At 49.2% G+C, this 14,014-nt stretch overlaps 1 protein-coding gene across 2 annotated transcripts; it reads right to left on the bottom strand.

The window, feature by feature from the left end:
• Positions 1-4,379: 4,379 nt before the first annotated feature.
• On the bottom strand, positions 4,380-10,496 carry SPRY1 (sprouty RTK signaling antagonist 1). 2 transcript variants are annotated; one of them, XM_090288936.1, is made up of 2 exons: positions 10,421-10,496; positions 4,380-6,572 (listed from the first exon to the last, which is right to left on the bottom strand). In XM_090288936.1, the coding sequence occupies exon 2, from the start codon at positions 6,515-6,517 to the stop codon at positions 5,567-5,569; it is 951 nt and encodes a 316-aa protein (XP_090145062.1). In that variant the 5' UTR covers positions 6,518-6,572; positions 10,421-10,496; the 3' UTR covers positions 4,380-5,566. The 2 variants fall into 2 exon arrangements, with proteins under 2 accessions (XP_090145062.1, XP_090145061.1); XM_090288935.1 differs by lacking the exon at positions 10,421-10,496 and adding an exon at positions 9,057-9,247.
• Between the last annotated feature and the right edge of the window lie 3,518 nt (positions 10,497-14,014).

Genomic DNA, 14,014 nt, shown 5'->3' with positions numbered 1-14,014 from the left:
CACTCTCTCGGGGCCTGAGCTTCTTAGACGCACACACCCCCCTACTGGCCCCGAACCCTTCTGCCTCTGCTGTCCCCGAGGTCCAGTCCGTGGCCTGCATAGCCCCGTCCTCTCCCTTGTCACCCCTGTAAACTCCAGGCTTCTCTCTCACCGACTCTGGAGACGCGCCTGCATTTCAGGGCGTGCGCCAACGGACCTCAGCTCTTCCTGGCCCACGGCCTCCTGAACGGCGCGCGCCCATTTCTCCTGCCTGTTCACCTTGGTCCACAGCTCACGTTCGTTTCCCACTTTCCTCCCTCTCAAGCCCACAGGCAAGTAACTGCGAGGCCGCGCGGACGGGCCGTCTGTAGTGTTTCCCCCACTGACCCCGTCCTCCCGTTCCCGCTGACCTCTAAGCTAGTTCTGGTCCTTAGTATTCCTGGCTTTCTTTCTCTAAATCCGCCACTTTAACCCCCCACCGTCCCCTCTAACTAATCCACTTGGGGTGCGTCTAGGAGAAACCGAAGCCCCACCCCAGGGACTCCGACCGCCTGGCCTGGCGGGGGTCGGGGCGCAGGCACCGTCTGCGGCCGCCGCTCCCTGAGCGGGAGAACCCCCACTCACCGAGCGGGACCCCGGTTTTCCCAAAGGCACGCCCTGCTGTCCCACCTCACCCGCCCCCAGTCCGTTTGCCCCGCTCCGGCCTGCGGCGCTTCTCTCTCTGCCGCAGACTGCCACGCGTCCGTGGTGCCCTAACCCATCTGTTCAATTTTACAGCAAATTAGCCCGAAACTTTCGTCCAAACATCCCCAACGGCCTCCTTTCTCCCAGCCATTTACTACCTGCACACGGGCAGCAAGCAGGCTTCTGTGAAGCCCATTTTATCTTCGGCTCCCGGATCCTGACGTTAGAGGTACATAACCTCTCCGCGCCCGGCTTTCTCGTCTCGCAATTACAGATGAATTAAGTGACTGAGGTTTCTTTCTGGCACTGAAAGTGCGAGTCTATGACATCTCATCAAAGGAACTCATGGGCTGCAGGTGAATGGCGGAGCCTTCTGGTGTGCTCTCTCAAATGACCAGTTCTAGATTCTCTGATAGTGTTTGCAGTTGGAGTTAATGTCACATCTACTGGCCTATCTGACAGATAACACCGATGTTTTTAATGGGACAAAAGAGAACGTTTCGATCTGTTCTTCGATGACTGTGACCGCACTGCCACTAGAATAATGGTAAGAAGTAACGTCACACGAGTTCTTAAATCTCGATGCCAAGTTGCTGTCCCGTTTACAAACTGATTAAATCAGTGTGCTCACACAGCCCTGGCCAGAGGAAGCACGCGTGCTGTTGGCAAATGACGCTGCCCACTTTGACATGAACATGTGAAAAATAATCATGGCAATGAAGTCATTTGCTACTTCTTCCTGAGAGCTAAGTGCAAACAATATATGCAGAAGAGCACTCCATTCCCTAAATTGTGGTCAAATAAGTTAATGACCAAGGGAGAAGCCCCTGGTAAGGAGAACGAAACGGCCAAGGCTAACGGGAGCCCAGAAGCACTGGGCATACTGCCGAGAGAGGAAGAAAGTCCCGACCCCAGTTTGGGTCCGGCCCTGCTGCCAGGCCACCTGCTCAGGCCAGGCCTTGGCTCTACACCCTCAAAGGGAAGACCCAGCGCTAAGAAAGCCGTTCAAAACTGCCTAATCAATCACCCAAGAAGCGTGTTTAAAATACAGAATACAGGAGCCAGCGCCTCCTCTAATGGGTCTTCTGGTGAAGCCTGGCCTGTGACACAGACTTCGGAAACTTTTACCTTTGTAACTAGTGACCTATTTGTTTGCACACAGTTGAGAAACACGAAGCCAGACACTCTGAGACCCGGTTCTGCTGGGAATTCTGCATACAGAATAACGGAGCGACACGGCCTGGCAGGGGTCTGACAGGGCCTGAGGAGAGGCAGGGACCCGTCGATTAAGTGCATCGCTATTCGATTATATCTAAACAGGGAAATAATGGGAAAAAAGTCCTCCAACCGTTTTGAATATCTTGAAAAGATATTTGGAGATTCCGAACTCTCTTGAAATTAAACAAAACAAAAATATATATACATATGTTATAGAGTTGTTTTAGATGAGAATTGTCTATATTTCAATGTTTCAACAAGGGAATTTTTTTTTTGTAAAGAGCTATACCTAAAAACTTCCATGAAATGTAACACTCTATTTTATAGTTATTTAGGAAAAAGAGACAATTTCAAACATTAAATCGATCTTCTAGAAATGAATCCAATATCAATTTTAGGATAAAAACACAATCAGTTTTTAACTTAGTTCCTCTCACTTTAAAGACGGCTGTGTTTTAACTTTTGTTTTTCTTAGCCATACTGGAATGTTCTATGGTTTGGATTTTGACACCCAGAGAATAACTGTAACGACTGTAATGGCAGGATTCACCTTTGGCCTTCACAAAAGAGAGCGTTACCTCCCTGTTCACATTTCGTTTTTCTGCTAGGTTACATTTTATATACTCTGTTGACAGGAAACTACTCAATTACAGGGATCCGGTATTGGTTTTATTCACAATTAAATTCTCTAAATAAAACTCTCTCGAAACAAAAAAAAAATTGCAGTCAGAAAAATATGCTGGAAAGAAACTAACAAATAGGTTCACTCCGTCCAGCTGCAGTCGCTGAGGAAGAGCGCAACTGTGGAATAGAAGGAAGAAGCCCACCTCCCTGGTGTGTGATTTTTCATTTAGCGGATCAAATCCACGGCAAGCGGCACCGTGGGACATTTCAGCTGTGCGGATGCTTCCAGAACCTCAAGTTCAACAGCACTTGTGAGGACGCACCCTAATATTTTCTCCTTCTCGGCGTAAGCCATCACAAAGGAGGAAGTTCTGAATCCAAGTTTTTGGCCTCGCCCCTGACAAGCCTGTCTCAGTCTGCACCTCGGACCTCGCGCTGCGTCCACGGGCGGCCGGACGGCGCGGCGGAGCCCTGGCTGAGTGTTGTGCCTCCGCTGCGCTCCGTCCACAGCCCGAAGTTAAAGCTCCTCGATACACCTCATGCTCATAAAAGTTGTACGTTTCTTTCAACGAGAACTACAGCTTCTTAGTCTGGTTGTTAGAACAACAGACGGTCCTTTCCCCAGCTCCGAATTACGCAGAGGGTCTGAGTAATAACAGAACAAAACGGCACAGATTTTGAGGGGGTCTGTCTTTTACACACTTCATTCATGACGGAGCCAATCGCGATGAAATGCTCAGTATTAGAGCCCAGTGAGAACATCGCATAACTAAGCATGAGAGGGAGTCAGTTCACATCAGAAACACTAGATGATGAAGTGGCCTCCAGAACACACATTCGTGTGCTTTCAGAGATTAGAGAAGCCATCTGATCAAATGCCACCAAGCTCACTCACGGGCTTAGTGGCTTGATGAGACAGCATTAACACAAGCTTCTATCACTTAGGCCCTGTCTGATTACAACAAAACCAATGCCTATTTATAAAGAACAACACTTCTAAAACTAGGAGCCAAATCATCGAAAAGATACCAATCAAAACACAACAGCTGGATGAGTTCCCACAGCCTCGATCCTGGGTTCAAATTATGTTCTCAAATGCAGGTCAGTGTTCTCTTTGACATGTCCCTTAGGCACGGGGTCACTGAAACCAGGCTGAGGGTTCACTTGAACAGAATTTTACCAGGCCCAACGATACTAGCTATGTATCGGTTCCAGAAGACTAAATAATAAAAATATTTACTTTTTCTACAGAAAGTTTCAGGCCCTCAGATTCCTTATTCCACAGGACATGATGAAAAATAATTTGAATAGGTCACATTAAAGACTCACTAAACGAAATAAAAAGGTAGGGACAGAAATGCTTTTAAAGCAACTCTGATGATGTGAACTATTCCCTTGGCGTAATGAAACTTCTAGAATGTCTTATTAAAGCAAAAATGCCTGAGACTCCTAACATTGCTACAGAACTAAATTCTTCTAAGTTTTGCTGATGAAGACTAATTTCTGATTAACCCAAGCAAGTTAAGATAAATATTTTTATAAACTTCTAGATATGTCCCATTCCAAGAAACTATGACATACACAAAACCTCTTGCTTACAAAATAGCCCAAGTGGGAGTGATTGTTTATACTAATTACAAAACATTTTCACTTTATAGCCATTCACTTAGGAATTTGTTGAAATAGAATTTGGATTACAAATTTGATTAATACATTTTCCAGGAAACAGCTAGTTTAAATTTTGAGTTCACCTGTGTCTAGATTGGGTATGGTAAGGGAAGAAATTAAATGGGTGTGCGTGAAGAAAGAGCCAAAGTGAATGACCAAAATCACCAACCAGGACAGGCCAATAAATGAAGAAATCAAGAGACGGTTTCATTAATTAATATATTTCTGCATTATAGTTAACATATGTCCTTTCTTCGCGTCACCTTATTTTCCGTTATGTATTGATATTTTGTTATATTCAGACGTGAGTACATTTCAACAGTCTTTTTGAAATAAATATCATAAAATAATAGATTCACATAATAAATATTCTTTACAATAAAAAAGTTTAACAGACTTTTGTCTTAAAAATAGTCAGGATTCAACTTTGTGATTTATACATAAAATATACAAAAAGCACCACGATTTGTGGTTCGGGCCGTGGAAACGCAGAAAAGGTCAGACTTGCTCAACTGGTAACTAACCAAGGGACCAAAGGGACCGTGAAGGAGCCAAGATCGTTTTAGGCAGCACACTTCTCTGACACCTGTAGACCGATCGGCTATAAATATGAACTTCAGGAACCCAAGTGCCCTCCACGACAAGAGAAATGTGGTGAAAAGTGTGGGCTGCGGAGTAGCTGAGTCCTTCACAGATTGAAAGCTAGAGTAAGGGTCAGCAAGACGCAATATATCTCCAATGTGAAGACTTACATTGTAGAGCAGGTCTAACGTTACATACAAAAAAATAATAATAATAATACCTGGCACCTCTAGAGTAAGACAAGGCCAAAACTGAGAGGAGGGCACTCTGAGGGGCAAGAAGGCAGTGGTTAAAGGAAGTTTTTTATGTTATAACAAAAATATATCCCCCATGCTACTTAAGGGTCCAATGCTATAAAGACAGCCCTAATTGGAGAGATTTAATACATAGCTTATTTAAGCAATTAAACGGCTACTTCTTTAAAAACGAACCTGCCTGTTCCCGAGTGACCCCATCAAAAAAAGCTCTCAATCACAGTGGCCCGGATGTGTGTAGGGACGTTCACGTGGACAACTTTGGGAAGTTGCTTGCAGAACAAAAGGGCGACACAGATCCCAGCCGGTGACTCCCAACACGCCCCCGCGCGGGTGGCAGAGGCTCTCGTCCTGAGTGGGAGCCAGGCGCGGTTTCCCAGGCCACTCTCCCGGACTGTCCACAGAGGGCGGCATTCACGAGTCAGGCCTCGGGAGCAGGGACAGAGAAGGCAGGAAACGGGCCCCCGTGAAGGAACCAAAGCCAGTATCTCCGAGCATCTCTTCCGACAGCCACTCCCGGGGAGCGGGCGGCCCGGAGGCCCCACCCACCGCCGCGATCACGAGGGCTTGCCCCGCGGCCGGGCCGGGCAGCCCTCCAGCGGACAGTACACCGTGTTGGAGTTCTTGCAGCGGCAGCCCGGGCGGTGGGTCCAGTCGTAGCAGCCCCTGCAGAGCCGCAGGCACGCCTCGGCCGGCGGGTAGCAGAGCAGGCAGGGCAGGAAGAGCGCCATGGCCCCCATGCACAGGTAGCGCGGGCAGCAGTGCGCCTGCGAGCAGGAGCAGGGGCTGTCGGAGTACGAGTCGCCCTCGTCGTCGTGGGAGCAGTGGTAGAAGATGCCCTTGACCAGGCACATGCAGGTGCCGTACTCCACCATGCTCTCGGCCGAGCACAGGCACTGCCGGTCGCAGGCCAGGCAGGACGGCAGGCTCCGGGGCGCCGTGCACTCGCCGCACTTGCACTTCCCGCAGCGCTCGCAGATGAACTTGTGCTGGGCCCGGTCCTCTTTCAAGGCGCCCTTCGGGTCGTCCGCAGTCAGCTGCTTGGGCTGGGGCCGGACTGCCCTTTCCGACCGATGCGCAGGGACGGGCCTGGCCGGCGGGGACCTGCCCAGCAGCCCCTGCTCGGAGGACGCACTGCTGTTGCTCCCGGAGCTGGCAGCGCTCCCAGTGCTGGTGGATCTGCTCAAAACGGGGCCCCGGGCGGGATGCGCGAGACCCGCGTGGCCCGCTGGTCTCTGCTCGTAGTTATTATTCACATTCACTGGTATGATCTCATGAGTCCTCTCCTGCTTTTCTTGTCTGGGAGTCGTTCGAGGAGCCGGTCTCTTCCCCACTGACGGCCCCTCCGTGTATTCATTGCTGCCTCTGATGGCCTTGATCTGGTCCAGGGACAGGATCGCAGCGGGCAGAACCTCTCTGTCGTGGTCCAGCCTCTGCCGGCCGGCCAGGGCAGGCTGCTGGGTCACAACCAGTGAGCTGCCACTGCCGTGCTGGTTTGGGGGATCCATGTGTGGTGATCTCGGATTCTGGCAGTCAGCGGAAACCTGGCACGCATCTGAAATCCTAAAAGGAAATCAAACATGAAGAAAACAGAGAGAGAAAATAAATGACAGGAAGTATTTGGGGGAGGGAAGAGAAAAACCCTGTCAGGTCACAAATTGCCTAAAGCACCTGGTAATGATCACCTTCATCAGCGGATTATGGTGATGCCGGGTTCCTGGCCGGAGGCCAGCCCGAGAGGGGCCAAGGACCACATCATGGAAGAGGAATGTGAGATGCGAGCAAGAGGCCCCCGTGCCATAAAAGTGAGGTTCCTCGACTTTAAGAAGCGAATAAAGGAGAAGTAATGCCTTCCCGTGGGTGAGTCTAACAGATAATTAAGATGGAGAATTGCCCCGGTGGGGAACACCGAGCAGAGGCACTGGGGTCAGACACTCAGGATCCGTTCCTCCATGTTGTCCATGAAGGAAACACCACCTAAAAACGGCTTTGGTGCCGTTGCTTCTGTGCCATTTGGGGGCTGTTACAAGCGTTAGATTAAGGATGAGGAAATCCGGCAGGGCAGGGCATACTTCATCCATTAAAAAAGAGATTCCAAACTAAAATGGAATCTCAAAGTAAGAAGTCGTTCTCTGTAGCAACCAGCTGGAAAGGGAGCTCATTATTAATGGACAAGATACAAAATGAACACAGATAAAGACAGAAGTTCTTGGTGTTCTTGGCGACGAAAGCACACACACACATACAACTCAAGGCACCGTCCTGTTCATGTTAAAAGAGGGTTCGCATTGGAAATAATGGAAGAATTTTTAGAAGTTTAAGTAAGGGCTCACTCACATAACCAGATAACTTTTCATGCACAGATAAGTGCTAGGCCTTTAAAGCAATACGGGAAATCCTGGCCATCTTCATTATCTGCATTTCCTCTCATTTAAAGATCTGTATTTACATGACAGAGCCTGACTTTCAAAAGCACTGCCAACTCCGAATCAATGTGCTTCTTGTAATAAATTAAGTCCGGCAATATCCGGATAAAAATGAGTGCCCGTGTTTCCTGACCAACAGTAAATCACTTCTCATTTACGGCGCGTTCTCCACAAAACAAACTACCAGACATAACAGCGTTTCCGTTTCCAGTCAGTTGTCAACTAGAATACTTTCCACACAAATTCATTCCAAAGTCTACAGATTCGACCCAATTCAAGAACGAAAGGAAAAATGCCCATCCTCCGCTGCCACCTTGAGCCAGAAAACACCAGCTTAAGGAATAAGGCAGAAAGCAGCCCACAGCATCTAGTAACTAGGGCGAACGTCCCCAGGCTGCCTTCTATGTTAACTTATGGGGTTCCCTCCCTCCTTCTCCCAGCTCGGATCTCCCAAGGTTCTGCTTGACTCGTCCTCCTCTGCGTAAGGGGACCAACACGCTCCCAAGCAGCTGGGTTCAGCCCCGCAGTCCTTCAGGGCTTCGAAAGCAGCGTGTGGGAAAGGACTAAGCGAGTCCGCTCGGAAGGAAACGTGGTGGCGGATTTGGAGAGCGCAGAAAAAACCCAGGCACGGCTGCAAGTCACAAAGTTCCTGCGGGCTGGGAAGGTCGGTCAGCAGATAGGAAGAAAAAGGGAGCCGCTTCTGGTCTGAAGCAAAGCCCCTTGGGCAGCAGGGGACGGTCCCCGATCCACAGCCCAGCACGCTCTGGGCAAACGGTTCGCCCCAAGAAAACACGATTCAAGTCGATACCTTCTCGGACAAGCCCCTCATATTCTACGGATCGCCGTGGATTCTCCAAGCCCGTCCGTGTCCCCACCGAGGCGGCTCACAGGTCCCCAGCCGGCCCGCGACACAGGCCGTAGGCAGCGCCCGCCTGCACCTGGGCGCGCAGCAGCCTCCCAGGGCCGCGGACGAAGGCGCAGGGCCGCGGCCGCCCCACGGCGCAGCCAGAGCGCGGAGCCCGCGGGGGAGCGCGCCCTCTGCGCTCCGAGCCCAGAGCGCTGAATAAATAGTTGACGGAGAGGAAGGAAAAGGAAAAAGTTATGAATGAAAACAAGTTCTCTCCCCCGCTCCAGCGGGCTGGGGGCGGAGGCGGAGGTGTCCATGACACCGAGGGCGGGCTGCCCTTTAAAGGGGCCGTGCCCTCCCCGCCGCTCCGCACCGGCAGGCGGACAGAACTAGGGGCTCGGGCCGGTTCGGTCCGGGGGCTGATGCGAATCACAGGGTATGCTCCCCACTTCGCGCGCGCGCACATACGCACACGCGCACACATACACACGCGCGCGCACGCGCGCGCACCCGCTGCGCGCGCCCACAGCCCTGCCCGGTGTCCCGTCGCACGGGGACCCAGCCACAGAAAGCCCGACTCCGGCACAAGTCAAGAAGCTCCTGGCCCTCCAGGGAGTAGCCCGAAAGCCTCCTCGAATCCACCTTTCGGGTGGCGGTGTCTCCCCAAAGGGCGCCCGGGCCACAGCGCCGCCTCTCCAGGAAAATGGGGACCGAACCCTGCCTTGTTGTCCTCCGCCCGCGCCCGCACCTGCCACCCGTCCGCTCCACACTCACCTAGGCCGCGGCCGTGGAGGGGGGCCCAGGTCCCTGTGCGGGCTGCGGGCAGGCGCCGCATCAAGCGCGGCGGGGCAGGCGAGGGGGCATGGCCCGCACCGCCGCTGGGCTGCGGCGCTCCCCGCGGCCCCCTTCCGGCCGTGGAGCTCACAGCTCCGGCCCAGACCGCTCACAGCTCCCCTCGGCCGCGCGGCTCAGTAGCATCCACCTCTGGGCTCTTCTCAGGCGGCCCGTCCAAGAACCAGCGCGCAGTCCCCTCGGAGGCTCCGAGTCCTCCCGGAGAGACTAGGGAGCGGCTGCGAGGGCAGTGCGCGCCGCGCGAGTACCAGAGGCTTCTCAGTGCCGATGGCTCCTCCCGCCAAAGCCAGCAGTGCCGACTGGCGACGATCCGTGTCCCGACGTTCCACTCTCTGCGCCCGGGACGGGTCTCGAACCGGCGTCTACCAGGAGCGCACACCCGGGAGGCCAAGGCCGCCGCTCCCGGGGGTGGGGGTGGGACTTTTTACCCGCTCTTTTAGGGGAGCGGTGGAGGGAGCGAGGCTGGGGGCTCTCAGGGGAAGAGGCGGGGCGTCGTCCGGCCCCACGCAGGTCCAGGCACTGTCCCGATCCTCGCTCTGCGCAAGTGGGGCGCGGCGTCCCGGGCGCTCGGGTCCTGGCAGGTCAGCCTCCCGGGCCAGCGCTCACTCCCGGTCCTCCTGCGGCGGTGCCTGCGACAGAGGGTCGGAGACAAACAGCGCGTTAACCCCCGCTCCGGGCCCGGGACGCGGGCTGCCGCGCGCAGGCTGTCGGGCTGGCGGTGATGGGCAGGCCGGCCAGCCTGCGTGTCGGCCGCCAAGCGGAGCAGCATGCAGCCTCGCACGTTTTTGCCGAAGTGCCTGTGCCCCTTTGGAATGCCTCGGAGTTCAAACAGCGTTCAAGCAACGCCTCTGCGCATTGGAAATCAATACACAGGGACGGGAAATTCAGGTTTTAAACAATCGCCGCGCCGACAGTGCCTAAGCAAACACGCGCTGGGTCCCCACGCCGAGCCGGCCCCTCTTCCGCACAAACCGCCCGGGTTGTCAGACACCCGGGCCGTCCCAGCCTTTAAACTTGTTACTGCTTGGGCAAGTGGGGAAATAATCGGAGGGACCTGTGGCCTGTTTGCTGTTCTTGGCTTTTGGGGGTTTTTGTTTCTTTCCCCCCAGCAACAGCATTTTACTTTAAGAGCACTGGCTCCAGCAGCAGGAAGGCTACTGGTAATGGGAACGCAACCAGATCTGAAACGAGTTGGAAGAAACATTCAGTTCCTTGCAAAAGCCAACATGTCTCACCTAATCTTTCCTGAAAGGGCTCCGGAGGGAAAGGAAGGGAACGGCTCTTACCTCACGCACAGGCTGGAAATTGCTTTCCAGGTACATTTACAGAGGTGGTAGCTGTTCCTTATCCGGGCAGGGAGCTCTGCCTGCTCTCACGCTGCAAACCACTGCTGGCCTTCCAGAGCAGTCCCCTGCAGCTCCGCACGGCTTCAGCAGCTGCCTCCACCTCCACCTCCACTCCAGGACACGCCCCCCGTGATATCATGTGTCAATCACGCGGGCTGCCTGAAAACCTGGAACAGGATTTCCCCAGCAGTCGCTTCCTCCTCCGTGGTCTGCGCACCGGCTGGGAAACGCTGCCCTGTCCGCCCCTGCAATGAACGTCCTCGGGAAGGACGCCTCTGAACACCCTGCACATGCGGTCGGTCATAAAAGGGAGCCTTCAGACTCCGTCATCGATCTGCACTCAGCAGTCTCATAAAAGGACATGGGCTCCACCTTGAAAACGGAATTATAAAAGAATTCTGAAGAATAAAAGAAGATTTTAAAAAGTCATAGGCAAAGCCATCGTTCCCGGTCAGCTAGAGAGAAAATGCATATTGAGATAAAAAAGATGATGGTAATAGAATGTTACAGTTCCTATTTAAAGCAAAGTTCAGAATATGTGAAATCTGGAAGTTCAGAAGGTGGACTCCTTACTGCAAATGTGTATAATAATATGTCACAAAGGTGAGATTTCCTGCTGTTGATTTAATAATATTTGCATCGTCTTGATGTGTGATATAATTTTCCAAAAATCAATCAAATTTTTAAAATTCCAAATTTCTTCAATTTTGTAACATATTTGTATACCTGGGCAACAAAAAAAAAAAAAAAAAGAAGAAAGAAAAGCTCAACCCATTTATCTTTCAAATCAGCTAAATGACAGCCAATTAAAATAGAAATAATATACCAGTAAGTTTTACAATTCTTACTGATATATGACATGTCATTGAAAAAAATCATTTTAAACAGTAGGAAACTTACTTTTTGTTTCCTTTGAAACTATTGGATTTTAGATATTTATTATAAAGATTGTGTACTGAATGCAGTAGTGAGGATAACTATATGTGAAATTTAAGGTTCTGCAGAGACTCTTAAAAGACATTTAAAAACCAAAACACACAGTAAGTAAAAAGGAAATGTTTCCAGGTACTACATATAAGAAGTAGCTTAAAGTCTTGAGGGAAACAAAGCCAACAAAATAGAAGTCCAGAATTAAATCCTATATAAATTTCAGTACTGAAATTTTCAGGTCAAAGTAATTTTTAAAACTCCTTTACATAGCAAATAATTCTGTTGAAACTTTTTTTTTCTATGCTAGACTTACAAATCTTTGAGCATTACAGGGGTGTTTGGAATTACCTTTAAGGAACCGAGAGGGCACCACTCAGACAGACCATCAGCAACAAGAAATCATCACGATAAAACAACATAGGCCAATTAAGCCAAGAAGCTACATATTCACTCTTACTATTAAAAATTGTAATAAGACAGGCTGCTAAGAAAGATAGTCAACTTTATTGTAATCTTTTCTATTTTTTTCATAAATCTCATTGTATGTGGGATGTAATGAACTTTAATGATGGATAGGGTTCTTGACCATGATGAATTGATTTGTACCATCCAATCGGAACCAGAATATCACCTCAGGGTATCTTATTCGGTTCTTCAAAATTGCCTTCGCAGCTCTCACCACAAATTTGGGATGCGAGGTCTACTCACCCGCGTGATGAAACCAGGAGAGGGAGCACTGGGCACCCTACTTCCATAAATCCTACAAAAATATATTAGAAAGATTTCTCTTACAAGTAAACTTCAAACTATTTCAACTATAGATGTATTACATTGCAATTTCCATGAGATTAAGCATTGTTAAATTATAATAACATATAAAATCCGGGACATTTTATCTGTAACACTATCTATAAAAGGGGGCACATTCTATTTAGAAATCAAATATTATGCTGCACAAAGTTGACCAATGACCCTTTACGTCATTTAGCACTAAAGTACCTCAATATGATTTTCTTTAACTACTAGATTACAGATCAATACAGGGGCAGCCTCGCCGCCTGGTCCGAGAGACATGTAATAAAACCTGCCTCTCCTTTGGATTGCCTGCAGTACAAGACTTCGTAGAAATTCTAAGTTTTTAGCTTAAAATACACATTGCTCTCTGTGTGGTAAGTTTAATGACAAATGATAGATACAAGTGGGTAGCTGAAGTGTGAAACTTTCCTGTAAAGGAAAAACAATGTAAATAAATATCCTTGGGAAAACCTTACAATAATTTTCAGCTTACTATATTCAGATAGGTCTAAAAGATGCAAAGAGAGCCCTGACTGGTTCTTCATTTTCGAGTGAAAACAAGATCAGCCACCTCTTCTGCTGATTTGATTTTTGAAAAAAAGAATAAAGTAAAATGGGGGGAAAATCCAGTAACTCCACACAACTGCTAGTGACTTTAAAAAAAAGGTGGAGTATGGAGAGGCTTAACTTATTCGCTCATCTACTTTATTTGCCAAAATAGCAGACCCATAACGTGTTCCAAACTCTTGAAAAATAATACCTTATAATTCTTGCAATGTGTCTGTAGAGTTCTGACAATAAATGCAATCTTTTGTCTTGTTGAGAAGCAAACAAGAAAAAAAAAATCACAGAAGTTGGTGAGTTAGCCTATAAGTATCTAATAAATCAATGAAGAACCAGGAATGGGAACTAAGTCTCTCCTTTTAGGGCAATAATCACTATATTACTCTACTTCCCAAGAAAAGCTGGCAAGGAGAGGCCATTTTATTTTCAGTTTCCTTTTGTAAACAATCTTTGTAGTAGACAGAAATAGACCAACATATTCTGTAAATTTTCCATAAACATTCTCTTCATTTTCATGGGCAAATTTCTCATCCTGCCCTGTTTGAACTACACATGTTCTGCATTGGTTTCAAATTCTGGAAGTGGGCAAATCCAATAAGACACTGAGTAAATCCCACCAAATGATTATTGTAGAGTCTCTGTTAGCTCTGTCATCCCACACCTCACCATCTGTGTCCTCTGTCACAAGTGACTCTATTTTTCTACAAGTTGTAGGAAAAGGAAGACATGCAGAGGGAAGGGCTCCAGACCCGTGCCTAAGGGTCTGTCATGTTCCTTTACAGAGAATCAAAGTGACAAGTTCAGACAAACGGCATCACTGCTACACAGCAAGGATCTTGCTAATTCAATCCACATGGTAAGATTGTATAAGGACACGTCTTTGCCCTGGTACGGTCTTCATTTCTTCTGTAGCCAATCGAGGGATAAACACTGTCTTCTCTCCTCTTCCATGATAGTAAATGTGCCCTTGTTCTTCATTTTCAAAGGAAAACAGGATTCCCCCTCTTTTCTGCTGACTTGGTTTCTGAAACAAGGAGGGGCATGTCCCTTACAGTGACCACCTGCTCTCGTCTTTGATTCTGGTCGGCAAAAGTTACTAATCTCTCACCATTTCGGTTACCATCTACTGACTCTCCATCTTCAGAGACAGGCACCCGAGAGCCTTGCTTAATTTAAACCTGTAACTGCCTTCAAAGTTAGAACAGTAAGAAAACAAAACCCTGTTTTCATTAAAACAAAAACAAC

Source organism: Furipterus horrens, unplaced genomic scaffold (genome assembly GCF_987537825.1).
Source record: "Furipterus horrens unplaced genomic scaffold, mFurHor1.1.pri manual_scaffold_10, whole genome shotgun sequence".
NCBI lineage: Eukaryota > Metazoa > Chordata > Mammalia > Chiroptera > Furipteridae > Furipterus > Furipterus horrens.
Note: the sequence above shows the minus strand (reverse complement) of the source record. Positions and strands in the feature narration are given on the sequence as shown.

Excerpts from the sequence above, each read along its gene's own strand:
- SPRY1 (XM_090288936.1), bottom strand. The coding sequence starts at position 6,517 with ATGGATCCCCCAAACCAGCACGGCAGTGGCAGCTCACTGGTTGTGACC.